The 24,023-nt window shown below is 53.4% G+C and overlaps 2 protein-coding genes across 3 annotated transcripts in view; both read right to left on the bottom strand.

Annotated features, from left to right (window-relative positions):
• Positions 1–346: 346 nt before the first annotated feature.
• ANKRD2 (ankyrin repeat domain 2) lies at positions 347–10,008 on the bottom strand. The gene is given in 10 exon segments (XM_032609056.1): positions 347–652; positions 1,659–1,757; positions 1,868–1,966; positions 2,602–2,700; positions 3,064–3,162; positions 4,643–4,750; positions 4,880–5,038; positions 6,556–6,660; positions 9,813–9,902; positions 9,904–10,008. Coding segments are annotated over 10 exon segments (1,086 nt in total). The 5' UTR covers positions 9,982–10,008; the 3' UTR covers positions 347–502.
• Positions 10,009–11,516: 1,508 nt separating this feature from the next.
• Positions 11,517–24,023, bottom strand: part of UBTD1 (ubiquitin domain containing 1) — a 52,458-nt gene continuing 39,951 nt past the window's right edge. For both annotated transcript variants that reach the window (XM_032609042.1, XM_032609040.1), the window contains 2 exons: positions 13,995–14,222; positions 11,517–12,622 (listed from right to left, as the gene is read on the bottom strand). In XM_032609042.1, coding sequence (XP_032464933.1) covers positions 12,237–12,622; positions 13,995–14,169 — 561 coding nt within the window. In that variant the 5' untranslated portion in view covers positions 14,170–14,222 and the 3' untranslated portion in view covers positions 11,517–12,236. The remainder of the gene's footprint in view (positions 12,623–13,994; positions 14,223–24,023) is intronic.

The following is a 24,023-nucleotide window of genomic DNA, read 5'->3' as shown; positions in this document are numbered from 1 at the left end:
GAGACCTGTGATCTGCCGCCGGCAACTGCCCCACTCCCCTGCCAAGCTCCTCCCACCAAGCCTGCCACGTGACAGGCCCGTGCTGGTCACACACAGCCCCACAGGACAGCTGTCACCAGGAAGGGACCCCAGGACAAGTGCCCTGGGAAGCTGATCCACGCTGGAACTTGGGAAGTGGGGTGGCAGGAAAGAAGCAAAAAGAGGCCTTGTTAGGAAAAGCCGCAGGGCTGGCTCAGGGGGGCCAAAGGGCTCCAAGTTCCCCTCTTGCCTGGGCCCACCCTTGTCCCCAGTCTTCCTTCATTCCTAAATGTTTCAGGCACAAATAGAAATGAACATCACACACAGCAAAAATGACTTTTTTTAAAAAATTGCGGTAGCTTGTGGGTGCTCCCGGGGCAAACACAGAGGAATGGTGCGGTCCTCAGCTCTGGGGGCCATTCTTATGACCCTCCGGCTGTACGCAGGGGACAGGCCAGGTGCCTGGCTGGGCTGGGACAGTCGTTTACTGGGCTGGCACAGGCTGGGGGGTCTCCCGCCCACTCTCGGCAGACCCCTCCAGCCCGTTCTGCTCTGACCCCGGCTCCGGGTGCTCCAGAGCGTGCCGGGTGTCAGCCTGCCAGAGCTGCACCAGGTCCGTGGGGGTCTTTCCTTCCTGGGGGAAACAAGAGGATATCTAGTCACCGTTCAGAAGTCTGTACGAAGAGGTGCCCTCATCTACGCCAGTGGTTCCCAACTGGGAGCAACTGGCAATGTCTGGAGACATTCTTGGTTATGACACTGGAGGAGGGGATGCTACTGGCATCTTGAGTAGAGGCCAGGGATGCTGCTCAAACATCCGGTAATGCACGGACAGCCCCCCCACGACAAAGAATTATCCCGCCCAAAACGCGTGAAGTTGAGAAGCCCTCATTTACACCTTCCCCTTGTCTTCCTAACTTCCCCATTATCTCCTCAGCCTCTCTTTTTTCTTTCATATAGCTAGCTTTTTTTAAAACATTGAAGTATAGTTGATGTGCAATATTATGTAAGTTACAACTTAGAGTTATTATAAAATATTGGCTGTATTCCGTGTTGTACAATATATCCTTGTAGCTGCTATCATACAGAACAGTTTGTACCTCTTAATCCCCTACCCCTATGTTGCACCCCCCAGCCTTTCCTGAGTCAAGGTCCCCCCTTACCCAATTCTCCTCTCTTCTGTGATTGCTCTGGGCCCCAAAGAAGAGCTTGGATGGGGGGGACATAGGTTCCTAAAGGAACTGGAGGACCACAGGAGCCAACACAGGGTGCTAGGAACAATCGTGCTGACTGAGTGCTTAGCTTCCTTCCGGCTCTGTCCCTCCACGATTTTGGCCTCCCTGAGCCTGGACATTAGGACCGCCTGTGGTCTACTTGGGGGCCTTTGGGAAATCCTCCTCCTGTCCCTTCCTGGCTGTTTTCTCCACTTAGATTTTCTGGATGTAGAGAAGCATAGAGAGAGTTGGGAAGCCGGGTGGGCCCCCAATTTCCTGGGGCCCAGAGAAACCCTCCACTGTGACACTGCCCCAAGGGCAGGCCGGCCGAGTCCTGCTCAGTTCTGTCTTTTTTCCGAGTGCCCAGCACAGGGCCTGGGAGGGCAGCGCACACTGTTTACTGAATCAGGAAAGGAGTGAATTTACCAGGTTCTTGCTCATCATGTCAGCCCCGTGCAGGAGCAGCAGTTTGATGATTTTGTAGCGATTGAGCCTCACGGCGTCATGCAGGGCACTGTCCCCTTCCTAGAACCAGTGAGACATTCAGCATGGCCCACGGGGGCATGTGGGAGCCCTCAGGGGGCATATGGAGCCCCCTATGGTGGGGCTGGGCGTGAAGGAACCCAGACACTCACTCTGTCTTTGGCATTGATGTCCAGGCCCAGGGATAGAAAGTGTTCCACGATCTCCACGTGCCCCGTCCGGACTGCCACATGCAGGGGGGTGCTCAGCAGCTGGGTGGGGAGGAATCAGGAGATGCTGGCTGAAGGGACCTGGACTGTGATGCCTCTGGGAGGCGGCTGTCTTAACTCTAGCCTAATCCTTCTCCCAAGGAGGGGCAGGGAACGCTGTAATTTCCCATCACCCTATCTGATGATCAGCTCTAAGGCGTGACATGCCACCTCCTCGGGGAAGACTTCTATGATTCCCCTCTCACCCTATAAGACATTTTATAGATGAGCAACAGAGGCTCAGAGGCTGTCACTTGTTCAAGGTTATATACAAAGGATTGAGTGAATTAAAAATGGTGGATGAATAAGTAAGTGAACAGATCAATAAATGAATGGATGGATGGATAGATAGACAGATAGAAGGATGATGAACGACGGCATGGGTGAACAAATCCTGCATCTTTGGGTGGTTCCAAAGCCGCCAAGCTAGTGGATCTCTTCTCCTCCCCTCTCCTCTGCTCTTCCTCCCATTCCCAGATGGTGGTCTCCAAGGGGCTGCAGCTGATGGCAAGGACCCATCCCTGGGCTCTGCAGCCACTCCAGAAACCAGACTAGCTCACTACCCTCCTGCTCTCTGCTTCTCTCCCCCCCACCCCTCCGCCCTGCTACCCCAACATCTGTGAGCATTATGGCCTCACCTTATCCCTCACATTGGTGTCTGCTCCCCGGCTTTGCAGAAGCTTCACCACCTCCAAGTGGCCCCCACGGCAGGCCCAATGCATGGCTGTGCAGTCCAGCTAGAAAGGAAGGGTGGAGCCTAATTGCAGAGCTTCAGGGAAGAAAGTGCCCTGGGGGAAAGGACCCCAGCCAAGAGGGCAGGCAGATATCCAGGGAAGGATAGGGCCACTCCAATGACTGAGCAACGGATGCAGTGGAGCCGAAGAACCCTCGGGCTCCATCTCGTCCAAGCCAGATTTACAGAGGAGGCTCAGGGAGGAGATGGGCCCCCCCCCCACCAAGGTCATACAACATACTAGAGGTGGAGCCTGGCCCCTGAGGCAGCTTGTTTATGTCCCAGGTTGGAGGTTTGCAGGGATAGGGAGTCTATGAGTGCTGGACCCACCTCCTGCCCCTCACCCAATACCTGGCCTCTTGCTCACCCGATCCTGGAAGTCCACAGTGACCCCACTCTCTAGAAGCTTCTCCAGGATCTCCATGTGGCCCTCCAGGGAAGCTCGGTGCAGTGCTGTCCGGTGGAACTGTCCCCAGAGAAACTGTCAGGGCCTAAACTCTGGCCCCAGGCCTGAGCCCATCGCCCACCCAAGTTGAGCCCAGGCCTTATCCCAGCCCTATTCTGACCCCTGTGCCGGGTCCCCATATCTTCCATGTTCCGCCGGTTCCTTCATGCTCTATCTGGACCAGCCTTGGAGGCCTCCTGTGCTCTGTGGACTCTGACCTTCTCACTGCCCCCTAAACACACGTTGCCTGTGCCCAAATGCCCATTTCGCCCGTACTCCCTGTGAGTGCTTGATGAATTCTTGTAACTCCATGAAGATGCAGCTCAAGTGTCATCGACTTCTTGAAACCTCTAGGCCATAGCTGTCCCAGGGGTCCAGACAACCCTCCACTGTGATAGACAGTCAAAGGCAAGCTGAGTCTTACTTGACTATTTCCCCTGAGTGCCTTGCCCAGGGCCAGGATGGGCAGGTGCACCCTGATTACTGATTCAAGCAGGGAATGAACTTCCTGTCCAATGCAGTCGGCTTTCTGCTTTGGTCTCTTGACACACTCAGGCCAGAGGGCATATCTTTCCATATTCTAATGATCCGGTTGTGCAGCAGTCTCCCAGCTACTGTCAACCCTGGTCTTTTTGGTTTTGTGCTCCTAGCACAACACAGAGGCAGGAGATGCTTAGATAGACCAAGAGGACTAAAACTCTGGAATCTAAAAAGTGGAAAGGACATGTAGTCTAAGCCTGCAATAATGCAGGCTGAAGGGGGTGACCATTAATTTGCTCAATCCCAGGATACGATCTCGAGAGAGCATCCTACAAAGTATGAAAGAGGCAGTTTCAGGGAAAACAAAAAGAAGTATGACGGGTGATGGAAACATTTTGAAAATCGTGGGGATGGGTGCACAACATTATAAGTGTAATTAATGCCGCTGAGTTGTCACTTAAAATTTATTTGGCATGTCTCATGTTTTATATATTTTAACCATAAGATAAAAATAATTGTTAAAAGTGTGATGATATACAATGCAACACAAAATATCATATCCAAGCACGTGCTTTAATAGTGTTTTCATTCGATAAATATGTATTGAAGCACTAATATTCTATTTGATCCCCATAACGTGCTCTGAGGGGAGGAGCCAGTTTTACGAAGAAGGAAACAGGCACAGAGAGGTGACGGGCCCAGCCACAGGTCACAGAACTAGGGAGTGGTACAGGTGGGATTTGAGTCCAAATCTCCTGGTCTTGGACTCTGTATTTGATTCCATTCCATTTTTTCCCCTAAAAATCCAGGTGTTTATTACTCTGGAGGTGGTTCAAGTTGGAAAGGGTCTAAGGATTTAGAAAAACTCCTGTGTGGGGAAGGGGGCATCCCACATCTTCTGAGGGGCCCCCTCCCAAAGGACACCCACGCCTCTTCTCAAAGAATGCACAAGCGGGCGGGGTGCAGGCATCAGCTCTGAAAGGGAGGCCGGCACAGGTGCAGGGCCCGATGGGAACATCACCTGATCGCAGGTGTCGGGGGAACCCCCGTCCGCCAGGAACTTCTCGATGACCTTCATTTGCCCCTCCACCGCCGCTTTCAGGAATGTCTCCGCGTCCACGGGGCCAGCCTGGAGAGAGCGAATGCAGTCCCTGGGGGCCGCTCCGCTGTGATCTGAGCCATTCCCCCTTCCCCGGCCTCCCCTGCCCACACAGGTGTCCTCCCCTGCCCACACAGGTGTCCTCCCCAGGACCCTTACGATCTCCTCCGGCTCTGGAGGTGGCTCCTGGGAGGCTGCCAGGGCTTCCCGCTTCTTCTGCTTGCGTTTTTTCCGCAGCTGGATGAGGTTCTGGATCCCACCCACGTCGATGATCTCCCTCCGCAGGTCTAGGGATGTTTTACGCACGCGCTCTTGACCCTGCGTGGGGATAGCCAATCAAGCCCCGCACTGGGGCACAGAATGTGGGGCTTGGGGACCTCTGAGCTAGGCTGGAGGTGGAGGACAGGGAGAGCCTCTCAAGGGAGAAAGAATCCAGGTCTAGCTCTGCCGCCTAGGACTAGGTGAAGCCAATGAGACAGACACAGATGCACAGGGGGCTTGAGGGGGCTGCTTGGGAGCTGCCCAGCTCCAAGGCTCCACATAGAGTGGGGAGTTGATGAAGAAATCTCAAGGGCAGTTCTTAGCCCAGGCCTCCAGAACAGGGTACGAATTCTCATCTCTCCATGCAATTCTCTCCCTCTCCCTCCCTCCGTCCCTCCCTGCCTCTCTCTCTCTCTCTCTCTCTCTGGCCATAAAAGTAATACAGAAACATAAAAGCTCTGAAGAGAAAGCCCTTCTCTCCCAGAGGAACTTCTATCATAGCTTGGTTGATGCCCTTTCCTACGGGATCAAACTCCACACAGTGGTCTGGAAACTCTGCTTTTCTCTTATCAGCGTGCAGATGTCTCCTGTCAGCACACACAGCCTCCCCCAGCCCACTAACACCTGCATCATGCCCTGTTGTATGGCTGCCCCATCACTGCAGCTTCCAAAATGAGTCCCCTGGGATCTCGTACACATGCAGATTCTGACTTAGCAGATGTGGGGAGGAAAACTTCCCCCCTCTTCACTTCTAAGTTCTTTGGCTGGTCTGATAATTAAATTGATGTAAGACGGATTAATAGGAGAAAAACAAATTTAATTTCATATGTATGGTAGTCCATAAAAATATGAGACTCAAAGAAGTGACCAAAGCAGGCAGCTTTTACACATTTTAGACAAAGAAACAATTTGTGCCACATTGAAAAGACAAAGGAGTTTGTTTTTGGAGGAACTAATTAGTGAAGAAACAAGTTTTGTTTATATAGCCTTCTCAGCCCTGAATTCCTGAGATCTAGTGATAAGGAAGCTTTCTACTTTCCTGATATAAGGAGGGTAACTTCCCATGGCAGATTTATTTACTACTTTCAGGGGAACAAAGGAGGGTCAGAGTGTCCTTCATGCACTGGCTGTTTCTCAGATAACTTTAATTAAAAATAATCAGTATGGGGCTTCCCTGGTGGCACAGTGGTTGAGAGTCTGCCTGCCGATGCAGAGGACACAGGTTCGTGCCCCGGTCCGGGAAGATCCCACACGCCACGGAGCGGCTGGGCCCGTGAGCCATGGCTGTTGAGCCTACGCGTCCGGAGCCTGTGCTCCGCAACGGGAGAGGCCACAACAATGAGAGGCCCGTGTACCGCAAAAAGAAAAAAAAAAAAAAAATCAGTATGCCAAAGTGGCATATTTGGGGGTGGCATATTCTGCTCTCCTTTACAAGTATGAGATGGGGCCGAGATGCTGCATCGCTAACATCTCGCAGGGGTGCTGAGCTGCTGGAGGAGCACCAGGAGGGGCAAGGCCATAACTGCCTTGTCTGTCTCCGGAGCGTGCAGATACTAGGTTCTCCTAGCACTTACCTTAACCTTTTGTAAGGATGGACTCTGAGGCCTGTGGTGCTTCTCATCCTCCAACACCAGCATCTCCATGGGCAGCTTCTGATGGGTGGTGGTTCCTCTGAGTTTCTGGTGAGCCAAGGACAGGACGGGTTCCGGGCCTGCCTGCAGTGCCTCGGGGGCCAGATAGCCTCGCCCACAACAAATTCAAGGACCCCAAGGACCTCCTCCTGTGTGACCTCCCAGCCCGTCATCTGCCCCACTCCTGTCTGGTCCAGGAGGCCCCAGGTCAGAGCCAGCCTCCCTGGCCCCAACCCCAGTTCAAACACCTGTGTACTGACTGCCGTGTGTCCCCAGCAAAACAGGATTAAGGGCTACTGGAATGAGTTTTCATGAAATTAAACATACTCACTTTTTTCAAGCACTGAGGTTTTGGTTTTTTTTTCTTTTTGGCGTTTAAAATTCACTTTGATGAAATACTTGAGATGATAGTTTTTTTTTTTTTTTTAGTGGGCTTACTTGACAATACAAAAATTTGGCAGCTCTGTCAGTTACCAACTTCTTTCCCTCAGATTTTACTGATCCGTGAAATCCTAGAGCATGGAAACTGTTGCTCTCAGGGAACCTGAGGGGTGGAACCCGCAGCTCCCCAGCTCTCAGCTTGATGTGAACTCTAAGTATTAACCTTATTCTCGTTTTAATAATATGGGGGAAACTCTGTCCAAGTCTCCTCCCCACTTGTAGCTCCAACCTGCCTGGACTACTTCCTCATGGCCGCTTCCTCTCTTCTAAAGGAAAACACTCTTTGTTAAGTGCTGGCGCCCCTATCTCTGAAGTCCCCATGTACCGGAAACATTCATCCAGGCTGGAGAGTGCTGAGTACAGGTGGCAGCTGGGGAGGAATGATCTCCCTTACAGAGCTCTCAGCTGCCTTTGTCGTTCGACACCGAGCTCCGGTGTTATACTCTTCAAGTGTCAGTTGAGGGCTGATTTTCCAGGTCTTTATTTCGAATGTTCTGTTGCCCACTGGCATCTCCCTTCCATGTCAGGCTTACATGGTTTGAGGTCTCCCCAGTGCCAGCCTCGCCTGAAACGCTGCACCCTCACCCGGGGACAAGATCACCTAGGGCTTCAGCTACTACTGCATGTGGAGCCCTGGCTGGGCTCCTGGAGCATCTAGAGTGGGCTTGGTCCTAATCATCTTGGCATCCCCAGCACCGATGACAAGAGTTAGCACACAGTAGGTGCTCAGCAAATGTTTGGAGAATAAATGAATGAATGAGTTCACGGATGGTGGCAGGCGGGCTCAGCAGCTCTGCACACCTCCAAGTCCTCAGTGATGACCTAGCCCAGTAAGGCCCCTGCAAGAGAGCCTCAGCCCCTGGGCTGGTCTCCAAGACCCTCCTTCCCTACCCACCCCATGAAGCGGGTGCAGGCTGAACAGCGGTTCTCCTCTAAGAATGCTGCTGGGCTGGGGCCTGGTGGGAACAACTGGGGACTCTAACGCCTGCCCACGCCTTACCCAGACTCCATAGCTCCTCGCTTCAGATTTGTCTCTGTAGGTTGGCATACAGTAGGTGCTCAAGAAATGTTTATTGAATTGGGTGTTTGTCGGTAAAACACAACCCAACAAAACTTCCACCTTACTTCATAGATGGTTGCACAGAGGAAATGAGAGAATGCCTATCCAATGCGTAGCACGGTGCCTGGCATGTAGGAGGCAGCAGTGGTGAGGGTGGCTCTGTGGGCACCCGGGGCCCTGACAGCCCTGCCGCTATATTTGTTGGATGAATGAATGGATGAGGACTGTTCCGTGTCCCCTTGCTGAAGGTCTCTGTGTCCAGTGGCAGCATTCCAGAAATGGCCCAGCAACATGACTCCCCTGCCTGGCCCTGGTGCACATGCCCTTGGGGGAGTGAGAAATGGCATTCCTGGAGATCCAGGGATGCGCCGGTGGGGACTCAGCAGGCTCAGTCCAGGTCCTTCCCAGCCAAACCTCCCCTCCCCCTTCCCTAGCCCTCATCTCTTCTTCCACCAGCGTCCTGACCCTTCCCTCTTCCTCACCTCCATTCAGTCACTCTTCCTTTTTTGAATGGAGTCTACATTTACACTGATTTATCTCCTCCCTCCCATTCCTGTTAGGGCCAGTCTTTCCCCCTCCAAGTCCTTCTCAGGGCTGTCAGAGCTGCCTTCCCCAAACAGGTCAGGTGGCACCACCGTACCTCACTCAACAACATGCAGTGGCTCCCCACGGCCCCCAGAATAAGTATCTTTCACGTGGTCCTCACTGTCTGGTTTGTGCCCTGTCTCCCTTCCCAGCCTCAGCCCCTCCTGCCAGACTTTCTCCCGACAATCGTGCTTCCACTCACCCCAACGACAGGCGCCTGTTGTTTCCTTAGCCTGGAACACTCTCCACCCTCCTGACCTCCATCCTTCAAGGGCCATCCTTGAAGGCCTGGCTCAAATGCCCTCCTGTCCACAGAGAAGTCCTCGAGGGCCCACGGTCGGCATGCCTCACCCACCCTTTGTGCTCCTTCGCTTCTGAGTTACACCTCTATCTCACCCTTTTCCACTCTGCCTTGTTTCTTAGTTGACCGTGCACCTGGCAGATGTCGGCTAAAATGAACACAGAGCTGGTAAAGAGGAGGCAGGGGCTGACCTTCCTGAGCCTCTCATTCCTCCCAGCACTGGGCTCTTGGAAGAGTAGACTCTAGGTGAAGTATTCATCTCCATAACATGAAGAGTAGGACCAGCCCGCACCCCCCTGCCCGACTTCTTTATTCCAGAGAAAATACAACTGCCCGGAGCCCCAATGCCCAGTCGCCTCCCCGGGTGTGGCTGGTGGTCCTAGAAAACCCATGCTTCCTTTGCCAGCATCCCTTTCTCACTCTGCTCCCCGTCTTTATCAAACACTGGAGTTTTTCCTGTCCCAGCCTCCCAGCTGGCAGCTGGGGGGATCTCAGGGCCCCAAGCTGCAGGCAGCATCCCAGCTGTCCTGCTCTGTGCAGCTCAGCCTGTCTCCTCGAGGCCCAGGTGGGTGGACAGGGTCTCGAGGAACCCAGCTTGGCTCGCCCACTCCACTGTCTCTCAGATTTGGGGGCTGAAGCCCCCGTCTCCCACTGCCAGCAGCCCCCTCTCAGGAGCACCCTGCAGTAGAGCCAGCTGGGCCCCTGGGGACACCTGTCCTCCTTCCTTCCAGGTACGGCAGCCAGGCTCTTCCTTCCCTTGACAGCAGAGCTGGGTCTCCTCAGCACCCCCTTGGGCCCCACACCCCGCCCTACCTCATTCTCCTCCTCCTGTGACAGCCGCTCCTCGATGAGTGCCGTGGCCCTCTGCACCTCCTCGGAGCCCGCCATGGCACCGTGAGCAACCCGCCCCTGCAGGCCCCGGGGCCCCAGGGGCTTTATATGCCAGGGCTCCCACCCCCGCCCTGCTAGGCGCCTCTGCCATGAGCTCACCGGCCCAATTCTCCAGCCGCCTCCCGACCTGTCACCTTCACCCCAGGCAGCCCCGAGGAGCAGGAGGCGGCAGGGACAGTTGCCACCCCCCAACCCCTGGCCTATTGGAGCCGGAGGGCCCAGTGCCCCGGGAGTGAGAGCGAGGACTGCAGGAAGGCGCCTGCCCAGCCTCTGTCCTGAGTGCTGAGGCCCAGATGGGCCGGGCAGCCGCGCTGCACAAAGGATCGCTGGCTGCCCTTAGCCCTGATGGCGGTGCCACCTGCTGGACGCCTGGAAACCCTGCCCAGCCAGTGCCAGTGAGGGAGCCTAAAGGCCAAATGTGGGGACCCAAGGTAAGCCCGCATCCCCAGGCCGTCCCATGAAAAGGCCCTGCCTGCTCTGGGAAGGGGCAAGACTCTGCCTCATCTGGGCTGGAGTGCCAGGCAGTGGGTGGAGGTAAGGGCAGCCGCCTGCTTCTTTGCCCGCAGCTCGCGCGGGCCTTTGCCTCTCTGGGGTCCCACAGCGCCCCCTAGTGAAGCACTGCAGCATTAGGCTGCAAGTCCACTTGTCCCTGACAGACCTCAGCCATCAGTCTGTCGCAGGGGGCCTCTGTGGGACTTACAGGGTCTTGCTTCAAGGAGCCACTGGAAGGGCTGGAACGCAGCGCCAAGCCCCGCTGACGAAGACACCAGCTCTGACTGATCATCCTGCCCTCCCCGGTTTCCCAGTCAGGCCAACCTGACCGGTGCTCACTGAGAAAGAAAAATACTATCAACTGGAGAAGAAGCAGACCTGTACTGCTCAGTTCCGCACCTGGAACTGTGGGAGCGAGGCCTGGGTCACCACGACCCAGGTTGAACCTGCCAGTGAACCACAGACACCACAGCCCTGTGGTTCCGTGACGCTCACGTGGCCTGCCCTCAGCTAAACCACCTTATCTAAGGTCCCCCTCTCTGCTTACGTGCACATTTTCCCCTAAGGAAGCACAAGACCCAGCTCCTTCTTCCCTCTGGTTCCCTTGCTGGCAAGGGATGAGCTGACACAGGCTCATCATCGAAATTTATCAGAGATCTTGCTGTCACGTCGCCAAGGGTGCGTGCAGCATCTGCAGGACATGCGCACACATCTCAGCCCTGAAGGCCCGGCTCGGGGGGCTGGAGCCCGAAGCCAGCGCCCTCGTGCTGCAGGAGCCGCCTTCCTGAGGGGCTGCCTTCGCTTTCAAAGCGAGTTCACACCTGTTATCCCATGGAGTCCTGCCAGCAGCTGAGAGGGGAGGCAGGGCAGGCGGCATCACCTCCACTTTGAAGACAAGCCACGCGGGTTCGGAGGTTAAGTGGCTTTTCCGGAGGACCCACGAGAACACAGGCCCGCATACTGGCAGTTCACGGCTCGCTCCACCGTACTCTGCGGTGGAGAGCACGGAGCAGTAGCTGCTCTGCCCGGAACAGCTGGGGAGGCCGTGCACCCGCCTGCTCCCACCCCAGAACTGGCTCCAGGGCTCCAGAGAGCTACAGGAGAACCCAAAGCCAAAGCCAGGCAAGAGAGAAGGAAGGAGCAAAAGGCTTTATTGATAAATATGCAGACATGTCTGCACACAGGGACCTGCTGCGGGGCCGTGAGCGGGCTGCAGACCCCCCACTGCCGGGGTTACAGCCAGGAGATGGCCCTGTGCAGGCCTCTGCCATGACAGCCCAGCCATCGGCCACCACCTCATCTCTGCCAGCTGTGCTGGGGGCTGGGAGAGGCAGAGGCCGGCCTCAGGCTCCCCACCCCCGGGGCTCACGAGTGGTCCCCTCCCCTCTGGGGGGCTGGCACTGGGCCCAGGGCAGAGTCAGGGGGTAGGGGCGAGGGAGGGAGACAGCAGCTGCTTCAGACCCTGAGCAGAAAACCGGAGTGAGCACAGCCGGCAGCACCAGATGACAGATCTGGGCTCCAGGGGCCTCCGGGCTGGCCCTCGTGGCTTGAACCTGCCGCGGGGGAGAAGCAGGGTGGAGGGCCCCGGTTTGCCTTTTCTCTGACAAGGTTGGCAAGGCCTGTGTGTGGCAGCACACTGTTTCCTGGGTGCTGGGCACTGGTGGCCCACGGAGTCCCTGGGAAGCAGGGTCCCCTCAGGGCTCGCCCGGCAGCCATACACGGGAGGCTCCCCTGGAGAAAAGAACGGCTCTCAAAGGCAGCGGCAGGGCGGGGGTGCCTAGTGCTCCAGCCGGGAGGCCTCTCAGCCCTGCGGAGGCCTTCCCTGGTCTCTCTGCCCAGGGGTCCGTGGGCTCCTCAGTCCTGGGGCGGCGGGGGCTGGTTAATGATGACCTGGATGACAAAATCTTTCTGGATCTTGGTTTCCTGGAGCCGCGTGCGATCTGTGAGCAGCTTTCCAGAGAAGAACCATCGCTGCCAGGACGGCTCGATGCCCTCCTGGGTGTGCAGCTGCCTCTTGAGCTGCCCCACCGTGTCAGGCAGGCTGGCGCTGAGCCTCACGTCCTTGCCCGTGGAGAGGCGTACCTTCAGCGGGAACTCTCGGCGCACGCTGGGGGTGGGCTCGGGGGGCTCCAGGTTCTCCTCCTCAGTGTGCTCCAGAAGCAGGTTCACGGGTGGCGACAGGCAGTAGATGGGCAGCTGGTAGCGATTGCCCAGCTCATCGTAGCATTCACAGAGGGTGCCTGTGGGAAAGGCAGGGTGGTCAGAGTCGTCTTGGGGACCAACTGATATGGATTAACTTGTGTCCCCTCCACCAATTTCATGTATTGAAGCCCTAACCCCACCCCCACAGTGTCACTGTATTTGGAGATAGGGGCCTATATGGGAGTAATTAAGGTTAAATGAGGTCATATAGGTGGGGCCCTGATCCGGTAAGGGTTAGTGCCCTTACAAGAAGACCAGAAAGTTCAAGCTCTCTCTCTTCTCCCACAATGAGGACATAGAGAGCAGGTGGCCATCTACAAGCCAGGAAGAGAGCTCTCACCAAAAACCAAATCAGCTGCCACCTTGATCTTGGGCTTCTCGGACTCCAGAACTAAATTTCTGTTGTTTAATAAGCTACCCAGTCTGCAGTATTTTGCTATAGCAGCCTGAGCAGACTGATACACCTGTCATGGTCATCCCACAGTCCTCAAACCCACCCTACAGGCAGGTCTTCCTGGGACAGCTGGTGGGAGCTCAAGGTAGAGGCAGGAAGACCTGGGCTGACATTCTGGCTCCACCAGGTACTGGCTCATTCAACCCTAGAAAAGTACTTAACTTTTCATTTGTTCATTCAACAACTCCTTCCTGAGCATATGTGCTGGGTGCTGGGGTTACAAGGATGAATGAAATAGCATAGGCCCTGCTTTTCATGACTTATACCCAGTGGGCCTCAATCTTCTTACTTGTACGATGTGTTACATATAGTAATATATTGATATTTACTGTATCTTGAACACCAGCTCAGTGCTGGGACTGGACTAAATGATGTTATGTGTATCTTGTTGAATCCTAACAGCCATCCTATGAGGTTGGTATCACCACTTTATAATTGTTTAGTCACTGAGGCTTTAAATTCAAGAAGCTCACGGTCACATAGCTAGGAAAGAGACACTTGGTTAAAACCCAGTCTCTGACTCTATAGAGTTTCCATTGTTGCCCTCTGCTTTACATAGTCCCAGGGGCCATTATGAAATTAAATGAGATAATGCAGCAGAAGCTTCTAGCTCGGTGCCCAGCACATAATAATACTCAACAGGAGGTTGTTACCTGAGATGTGCTGGGATCTCAAAGGGCCCTGAGCAATCTTTAGCTTGCTCTCATCACACCGCCTTGAGGTTTGCTGGTGTCTTTCCACGCCCTCGTTAGGCAAGTGGGAACTGTGTCTCATTTTTCTTGGTGTCCCACTCCTGGACCATGTTCATGAGGGCTGCTTGAATGAACAAGCGACTAGCCACACCTGCCACCCACCAGCCTGGATGGGAGCTCCTGACATGGGGCTGGCCACTGGCTCTCCTCCACCCTGATGGCCCCCTCACTCCGGTGGGGAAAGCCCCCGCCCTGCCTGCTCACCATGAGGCAAAGTGATGCTGGCTCCGTCCAGGATGGCCTGAGCCAGCTCGTGGTCGTTGGCCTCGGCTGCATAGGCGGCAGCCTTGAGGGCATCCCAGATCTCCTTGCGGCCCTCGAAGGCGGGCGCTGTGTCCCAGAACTCATCCCTCTTGCTCCGCAGCTGCCCATCGGTCATTGGGTAGTCGCTCTTCCACTTCAGCCGCTCCTTCTTCAGGGGCTCGTTGCGTCCTGGGCAGGACAGAAGGGAGAAGCTCAGCATCTAGAAAGCCAGGGCTGTGGTCCACCCTCTCCCAGCCCCGCCTCCCTGGCCCTCACTGCAGTGGCTCCTGAACGTTCGGGTCTCCGGGCCCTTTCCTGGAGTCAGTGAAGAGTCTGGAAACTGCACACACCCAACCTGGGGGTGTAAACCACTTCTGTTAGCAGACACAGCATGTACTGCCTTTGTTGTTGTTGCTGCTGCTGTTGAAGTCTTAATTTTACTCTCTTTCTTTGATAATAAAGTAGGACGTGTTCAGTATTTTTAAAATCTGTAAAGAATGTAAAAAAATTTTAATCTGAAAAAAATAACTGCCACGGTTTACGGAGCCAGCTTGTGCCAGATCACAGGCTGGCATTGTAGCCTCAAAATGCCCCGGCAGACGGGGAAACTAAGACCCAAAGAGCTCGTCATTGGTCTAAAGCCACACAGGTACCAATTTAATACCAGGCTTCCTGACTCAGAAGGCCACCCTCTGACCACTGTCTGTACCGTGCTGCCATTGGGGAAAACTTACTTAAGAATTCCACCATTCAGAAGTGACTACTGCTGACACTTAGACGTATTTCCTTCCAGCTTTCTTTCCCCCATTTTTCTCAGTAGAGTTGGGCTCATATCATACAATTTATTTTTAAAATATTCCTTGTTATAAAGAGGACTTTAAATGTTTTCATGCCAATATACAACTTTCTGTTTATTTCACACTTATATTACTGTCCATGTATATTCCCATGGCTAAAAATTATAAATGTTTTTCATGTCTTGTTATTAATGTTCCACTATAAAGTTACAAAGAATGTTTTTAGAACCATAACCAACCAACCAAAAAATCCCTGCAGCCTCTGAAGAAGAAAACAATTCTGTTAAATGTCATCATTCTTGTTACCCAGCTCCAAGACAACTCCAGACCTCAGTCAAGATTGAGGGAAGAAGCATCTCTCAAAGGCTTTCGGAAGCTCAGTCACCTCAAAGCTGAAGGCAGAATGAGCCACAGGAGTGAGGTCTAGAGTACTTGGCTCCCGCTATAACTCAGATCCTGGGCGAGATGCGGAGCTAAGGCTGAGGACTGCCCCCACGGGCTGGGGCAGGAGTGGCGGCTCCTCAGGGGAAGAGAAGGACATTCACTGTCTACCAACTGTGTGAAAGAAAACTGTGTAAGCACTTTACTTATATATATCATCCCATTTCACCCTTCCAACGGCTTTAGGTGGTAGGTGTTATTATTACTACTTCACAGATGATGGGACAGGCAGAGAGATTAAATGACTCGCCCGAGGTCACACAGTAAGTGACAGAGTGAGAGTTCCACCTCAGATCAGACTGAATCCACAAACGGCCCTCCTGTGGGTTTGCTGCTACCAGTGCAGACAGAAAACTCTCAAGCCAGACATTTAATCTGAAGTGTTCCTAAGTTAGCCGAAGGAAATGCAAATCCTCTTTGTAGGAAAATAACTTCAAACCAGGCCTCAAAGACTTCCTGAGATGAAGTTCCAAGAAAAACAAATAATAAGGTCATCGTTTTTTTGTTTTTGTTTTTGTTTTTGAATCACAGCATACAAAGAAACAAGGCAATATGAGTCTGAGCCAGCAAAAACACCAGGCAATAGAGTCAGACTCACAAAGACTTCAGATGTGGGATTCCTCAGACACGGATTACAAAAGAACCGAGCTTCAGAAAGGAGAGCCTTAACAATATGAAGAGGGTATGGGAAAAACACCCACATAACTGTCTTCAGAAGTATTCTGTGTGAGCAGTAGAGAAGAAACACTAGAGATTTTTCTTTATAATGGGCTACTGATAAATGATGTTGGGACTACAGGTTCTCCATATAGAAAAACATGCAACAGGAGTCCTACCTCATTGCCAGCCACAAAAATCAAAGCCAGGTGACTCGGGACTTCCGTGGTGGTGCAGTGGTTAAGAATCCGCCTGCCAACGCAGGGCACATGGGTTTGAGCCCTGGTCCGGGAAGATCCCACATGCTGCGGAGCTACTAAGCCCGTGCGCCACAACTACTGAGCCTGTGCTCTAGAGTCCACGAGCCACAACTATTGAGCCCGCGTGCTGCAACTCCTGAAGCCCGCGTGCCTAGAGCCCGTGCTCCGCAACAAGAGAAGCCACTGCAATGAGAAGCCCGCAGCCCCAGTTCACCGCAACCAGAGAAAGCCCGCACGCGGCAATGAAGACCCAACACAGCCAAAAATAAATTAAAAGAAAGAAAAAGAACAAAAAGCCAGATGGCTCAAAGGTTTAAGTGTGAACGACAGAAAGGAGGCAGAAGGCAGCACAGAAAATGACAGTATTGTCCATGTGCTTTTTTGAAAAGGTTTGGCCTGGAGGTGTTTCTGCCTGGATCAATCAAGTAGCTCTGCATCGTGATTTCTGACCCCCTTTCTCTTTGGTCCTTTAGCATTGATGACTCACTGACAAGAGCTTTGATCCATCAGGACTCACAGGCATTATGCAGTGACACCCTCAGGACCTCTGGGGTGCAGCATTTCTGCCTCTCCACTCAAGGACCCAGACGTCAGGCCTTTTTAACTTCTTGAGCTGTTTTCTAAAGTTTTCCTTTCTCCTTCCTCTTTGCCAGATGTCACTTCTTACTGGTCTCCATCCAACTGCAGCTCCTATTGGGTAGAGGTCAGGCCCAGCTAATGGGCCACTCCTAATCTGCTGAGAGTTGAGAAAGCTTTGTCAGCACTGTCAAAATTGAGAGCATATGGCTCTAGGAAAGAGGCTTCCTAAAGAAGAAAGAGACTAGGCTTCGGGACATGTGTTGTTCCTGCTCAGATGCCCCACCACCCCCTTACTTAAATGGTCAGGTTTTGGTTCTGTCCCTGACAATCAAGGTTGCTGGACTGGTGACCTCAGGCCACCTGACATGTAACTGTGTATGAATGCATCTCACTCTTTCTTTAATATGAACACAGCCCCATGGTGTCACCTTTCAAAGCTGTCACCTCAGGAGGCCCCCAGTACCTGAGGGATGCTTTGCTCGAATACCTGGCCTTCAGAGTCCCCTCCCCTCCACACGGAGAACAGCATGCTTTCCTGTCTGCGCTGTCAGAGACACACTTCTCACCCCAGGATGGACACGATGCCGGTGAGCCTCCCCAAGTATTAACTGCATCTCCATCACCCAAGACACAAGGGCTTAAAATTTCTTCGCCCTGCACGCTGGTCCTTTCAGGCTGAAAATATGAGAAAATATTAGAATGGGGTGGGGGTGGGGTTGGGAAGGGGGAGGGTTGATGTAAGAAAAGGGCAGCAGGAGCCCAGCTGTCTCAGCTGTCACTGCACTTCTTTGCCAGCAGGGGGCAGGCGCAGCACCTCGGGCCAGGGGCTGGCTCCCTTCACAGTGAGTCAAACACAGCACAAAAGTATGCAGCAGGGCTTCCCTCGTTGCGCGGTGGTTAAGAATCTGCCTGCCAATGCGGGGGACACAGGTTCGAGCCCTGGTCCGGGAAGATCCCACATGCTGCAGAGCAACTAAGCCCGTGCGCCACAACTACTGAGCCCGCGTGCCATACTACTGAAGCTCACGCGGCTAGAGCCTGTGCTCCACAACAAGAAGCCTGCACACCGCAACGAAGAGTAGCCCCCGCTCGCCGCAACTAGAGAAAAGCCCTCGCGCGGCGATGAACACCCAACACAGCCAAAAATAAAAAAAAATAAAAATCAGTAGCCCTGAAAAAAAAAAAATATATATGCAGCAAAGTCCCCCAGGCCCAAGGCAAGCATGCATAAGAGACATGCCAAAATGTCCAGATCCCTACACACTAATGCTGACAATTTTAGGCACAAATATAGACAAGACAGAAAAGGAAGTTTTTACTCCAAACATTAAAAAAAGCAAATTGATGACGAGTATTTTAAATTTCATTTACTTAAAAAAAAATGTTTTATAGTTAGTTGAGTCAAAAAATATTGGGCAGTGGAAGGGGTGTGAACACTTTTATATGCTGTACAAATTGCTACAAACTTTCTGGAGGGTATTTGCTATGATACCAAAAAACTTAAAGGGCTTCCCTGGTGGCACAGTGGTTGAGAGTCCGCCTGCCGATGCAGGGGACATGGGTTCGTGCCCCGGTCCGGGAAGATCCCACAAGCCGCGGAGCGGCTGGGCCCGTGAGCCATGGCCGCTGAGCCTGCGCGTCCGGAGCCTGTGCTCCGCAACGGGAGAGGCCGCAACAGTGAGAGGCCCGTGTAACACAAAAAAAAAAAAAAAACTTAAAAGTGGGCTTCCCTGGTGGCGCAGTGGTTGACAGTCCGCCTGCCGATGCAGGGGACGCGGGTTCGTGCCCCGGTCCGGGAAGATCCCACATGCCGCGGAGCGGCTGGGCCCGTGAGCCATGGCCGCTGAGCCTACGCGTCCGGAGCCTGTACTCCGCAGCAGGAGAGGCCACAACAGTGAGAGGCCCGCATACCACACACACAAAAAAAACACGTATGTAATATTATATATATTAAAAAGACTGGAAGGATTTACACCAAAATGTTAACAGTGGTTGTATCTGATTGACAGTTACCAATGATTTTACTTTGCTTTTATTTTCCAAGTTTCCAACAATAAGCATTAATTACTTTAGTAATAAGAATAATATAATGAAAGTTGTTGACAAGTAAAAAGGGTACATAAAGTTCTGAGGAGAGCCACAGAAAAGGAGGAAGAGTTTGGGGAGCTGAGGGGTGGGGTTTGAGGGTGGTAGTGAACTGAGAGCCCAAGGCCCACAGCCTCTAGTATTTCAGTTGCTGGCAGCTCTGGGTGACTCTGTTCAGGGCCAGGCAGGCTCTGTTGGTTTCAGCAGCAACAGCAGCAGCAGCATCTAGTGGCCTCTACTTATGTCTCCACCTGTCCTAGATAAGCTCCAGGTCAAAAACAGAGTAACAGAAATGGTCCTTATCCCCAGTGAAGTTGACAAAAGAGAGATTTAAAAACAAAATAAAAGATCAAAGTACACACCTGTATGGGGAGGGACAAAACACCCATGACAATCATGAGTCTCTATGATTGTGGTGGGAAGGGAACTGAGCAGAGAATGTATGTTTCTGAGTAGACGCAAAAGCTGGGGTGTTGAGGGTTGCCTGAAATACCACTTGTGTTAGGACCTGCTGAGGTGCTGGTTAAAAAGGCAGCTTCGGACTTCCCTGGTGGCGCAGTGGTTAAGGATCCGCCTGCCAATGCAGGGGAAATGGGTTTGATCCCTGGTCCAGGAAGATCTCACGTTCCGCGGAGCAACTAAGCCCGTGCACCACAACTACTGAGCCTGTGCTCTAGAGCCCACGAGCCACAACTACTGAGCCCACGCGCTGCAACTACTGAAGCCCGCACGCTCTAGGGCCCGTGTGCCGCAACTACTGAGCCCACGTGCCACAACTACTGAAGCCCATGCGCCTAGAGCCCGTGCTCCGCAACAAGAGATGCACCGCAGTGAGAAGCCCGTGTACCACAATGAAGAGTAGCCCCCGCTTGCTGCAACTAGAGAAAGCCTGCGTGCAGCAACAAAGACCCAATGCACACACACAAAAAAACCCAAAAAACAAAAACAGGCAGCTTCCCAGGGCCCACCTCAGACCCACTGAGCCAGAGTTGCAGGGCTAGGCTGGAGTAGGTACTCAGTTCTGATTGAAGAACGCCACTTGTGAGCACAGCAAAACAAAGTGGAAATGGCCCGCTCATCCATATGTTAACATCAGCTAGCTCAATGGATTGCCTCCAAAGTTGCTGCTGAGAGCAGATTCAGAGGGTAAAGGGGGAAGAGAGCGAGAGGGCACAATGTCTGGGTTGGGGGAGGATAATGATGGTGGACGCTGTGGTTTGGCCTGGATAATGAATGGTGTCTGGCAATACCACCCCCAAGGGACGGTGGTGAAAGGAGAGTGAGAGAGAGAACACTAAAGATCCTTTCCAATTTGCATAGAGCTGGAGTGCATCTATGCACGTGTGTGCATATGTGTGTATTCACACTGCTTAACTCAGAATAACTACACAAGAGGGGATTCTCAAGAACCCACGGAAGGACAGCGGGCCTGGCTGCTTCCCTCTGAATATCCCTGGCCCAGTGCAGGTTCTCAGCAAGTGTCTGCTGAGTTGAAAATGGAACTGACAAATGCACAGTGAACGGTGTGGGAGCATGGTGGAGGAATCACAGCTGAGAGCAGCAGTGGGCAGGCAAGGGAAGTGGGAGAAGGGGCTGTCGTGAGGGAAAAGTCAGGCAGTCCCTTTGCTTTTTGATCTCAGACCCCAAGAGATCCTTATTGTGGCCTCCGGGACTGGCATACCTGAGTCACTGGGACGTGACACCAAGTCTGAGACCAGCCAAGGGAACCAGAGATTTCCCAGGAGAGTCAGTCCACCCAAGCCAGGAGACGGCCCTATTTATACCTGTGGCAATCCCCAAGCTCTATTTCCACACTCGGTTACCAAGCTGCATACCCAGGTCCCTGCTCCAGGGATGGGGCCAGCCATGTTCTCCCCAGAAGTACTGATTATGTGACAAGCCTGGGCTTGCTCTGGCTGGTGGGAGAGATGAGGCTTCAGGCAGAAGAAGGGACAAGGGCCTCCCCATCCCAACAGCCTGGGCTGCAATGGCCCTTTGACCAGGATGCAGACTCCAATCTCTCCTCCCCTCCCCTTCCGCCCTGGCAGTCACAGCTGGGCAGCAGGGGGCTGGAGAGATGTGGCTGAAGTATGGCACCTGGCAGAGGGGATAAGAGATTCAAGAGAACAGCAGGCCCAGAAAAGGATCAGCCCAGCCAAGGAGGGTGCAGGCAGGGGAAGCAGAGCGCAGGTAATCCCTTCAGGAAGCACAGTATTTATAGTTAGACTTAGCCCAGGATGACCCTCAGAGCCTGGGTAACCTTCAAAAGGAAAGTGCTAGCCCAGCTCTGCTCAGCTGGGGCCTCCCCACCTGGCCTCTTTACAGCCTGGGCCCATCTTCCCCATTCATTCCCTCGGGCCCAGCTCTAGGATTCAGGGAGGGAAAGGGGTGGAGCCAGTTGCTAAGTGACAGCCTAGGTTTCCTAAACTGCATCCCTTCCTAGGGCACGTTGGGTCCCAGGGGTCCGGGGCAAGGTTGAAGGACTCGAGGCTCCTCTGGGAGCCCTGAACTCAGCTCTGTGATGGCGCCCAGCCTGGGGCAACTGCAGTTCCCTGAAATGGTCCAGTTTGTCCCCCTGAGGCTGGGACCACCTCCAGTTCATCACTCGCATCCTGGGGACAGGCCCCGGTCTGGCACACAGCGGGTCTCAACCACTGTTTGCCCAATGAATGAGTGAATAAAGTGAACGAGCCATCTGGGAAAAGTGGGAGGAGCTGGAGAGGGCAGAGGCCAGATCAGAGACGGGGAGCAGAAGAAATCTGCTGGAAGAAATCCCAGCAACGGAGAGAGGCAAAAGACAGGGGGTGGCGGGAGTGGCAGTCCAGGAGGGACAAAACCAGTTCCGGAGGTGTACAGTGAGGGAACCCGCCGGAGAATGAGGGCCTGGGTGTCAGAAACCTCGCCCAGTGAGGGCCTGGAAGCTTCGTGGCAACGGGAGAGACGGAAGTGCAGCCAAGAAAAATAACCCTACCCAGAGCCCCCCTGCTTGGGCGGCTGTGAGTGTGGACAAGGGGGCACACAGAACCGTGGAGACAGTGTGCGCTTTCACTGTGGTTGCACACAACGCACACATTTACTGGGGTGGACTCAGTGGAGAAGGCCTTTTATCTGCTCTCTGCTCTGTGCCCCCAGCCCAGGGCCCCCGGCTGAGAGGCCAGGCAGGGCTAAAGGTGGCATCCCAGGCTGGGCTCTGACCGACTCTCCCACTCACCCAAGCTGACTTCCCCCAGCCGTTCCCCTGTCCCATTTCCTGAGGGAAAACTGGAAAGCTGGCCTTTCTGATCTCTACAAACAGAACCCCCAAATCCCCAGGGCCTACTCTGGGATCCAGCCTGCTATACAATCAACAGCTCCTTTTCTGGGGCTGGCTGGGAAAGAATGATGTATTTCATAAGCGGAGTTATAAAACGTCAGGTGTTTGGGAAACGACAGTGATTCTTCTTGTTTTAAGTTCACGTGAATTGAAAACAAAAACAAAAACCCAGCCTGTTCCTTTCCTGTAGTGAATATATTCCCATCTTCTTCATGTGCTGATTTTTTGTTCCCAGGTGTAACAAAGTCCCGGCCTGAATGTGAACGGTTCCAGGGCTACCAGCTCTAGAAAGAACCTAGATTACAGATAACCATGACTTGAGACACATTAGCATAGGCTCTCTCTCCAATCTGGCTACTTACTTATGCATGGGCTTCAGAGATGGATGGGGTGGGGGTGGGGGCTGCTCTGGCTACTGACCACCTGTGTGAGTGCAGGGGCCCAACCTACCATTCCAAGCCTCAGTGCTCCCATCTGTAAAGAGGACATGACTCCCACCTCACGGGACTGCTGTGAGGATTACAGAGACCACCCTGCCCAGTACTTAAAAGACGGTAGCTATTGTAATTAGTGAGCAAGCCGAGTCAATCGTGCTCGTTATCATTACACAATTAACAGAATGAAAGGTCACCATCTTTTTTTCCTTTTCCATAAAGTTGCTGTGATTTTGAAAACTGTGAAAACCCCTGCTGTAGTGAACTCTTGGTCTCTACCTCCCCCAGTGCGGTAGGATGCAGGGGTTAAATGAGGTTAAGTTTGACAGGGACAAAAGAGCGGGCTTGATGGTTGCCCGCTTCCCTGTTCGGCTGCACAGCATAGGGTCAGCACTTTTCCCGGGGCAGAAGAGTGAGGATGGCGGCTAATAAGTAAAACAGGAACTTCCCAGAGGTTGCTAGAAAGGTCTCTGGTATCTGGCCAGCTCCCCTTGCTACCTCAGGACTCTAGGGAGGAGAGACAGGTCATCTCTACCACTGCTTTCTACAGCCCTGCTGTCAAGGAGGGTCCCCGCAGGGAGGATCCAGACCAGCACCAGCTTGGCAGCCAGGTGCCTAGAGGCCTGACTTCTGACACCCAAGACTCTGTCCTCCTGGGTGTCAAGCGCCATCTGTGCTTTACTCAGACATGTGCCACTCCATCAGGGCAGGTCCCCCAGAGCATGGCAGAATCCTGAAGCCAGGAGTGACCTTAAAGTCATCTACCCTAGCCCCTTCATTTTAACAGATGAGGAAACCGAGGCTCTGAGAAGTGATGTGACCTGTCCCAAAACCCACAGCTTTTGCCCGTGTGTGTGTCGGGGTGGGGGGATGGTAAATTGTTTCTATCAAACCACTCCACTGCCAGTGAAAGCTCAATTGTAACTAGAACATTAAAACGATAGGCCTTTGACCCAAAGATGATGAAAACTCCAACAGGAAAAGCAGTAAGCAGAACACGCTTCAAGAGCAAGAGTGGAAGAGTTACAAGTCAGTCTGTTCCCACTAGGAAAGAACGAAATCTAAGAGCGGGGCCTTCCCAGGACTCCAGGGCCTGACTGTGCATCCAGGTCTCCTGTGGGCTAGACAGAAACACAGACTCAGGCACTAGCCCAAGACTCTACTTCCCCATGGCTGGTTTGGGGCTCAGGGATGGAGACCAACCTCCCACCCGTATGACACTCCCGCGGGGGGCAATTCAGCCTCTGTGGGCACTTCTGGAGACACTCACTATGCCAGGAGGAAACCTTTCCCATTGCTGGATGGATCAAATGGTTAGAAAGTTAAGTGTTATAGTCACCCTTCACTGAGCACTAACTATGCAGCAGGCAGTAGGACCGAGAAACACAGAGACCGAAGGTCCAGATTTTGGAGTCAGACAGACC

This window comes from Phocoena sinus, chromosome 16, assembly GCF_008692025.1.
Source record: "Phocoena sinus isolate mPhoSin1 chromosome 16, mPhoSin1.pri, whole genome shotgun sequence".
NCBI lineage: Eukaryota > Metazoa > Chordata > Mammalia > Artiodactyla > Phocoenidae > Phocoena > Phocoena sinus.
The sequence above is the reverse complement of the archived record's forward strand: the minus strand, read 5'-3'. Positions and strand labels throughout refer to the sequence as shown.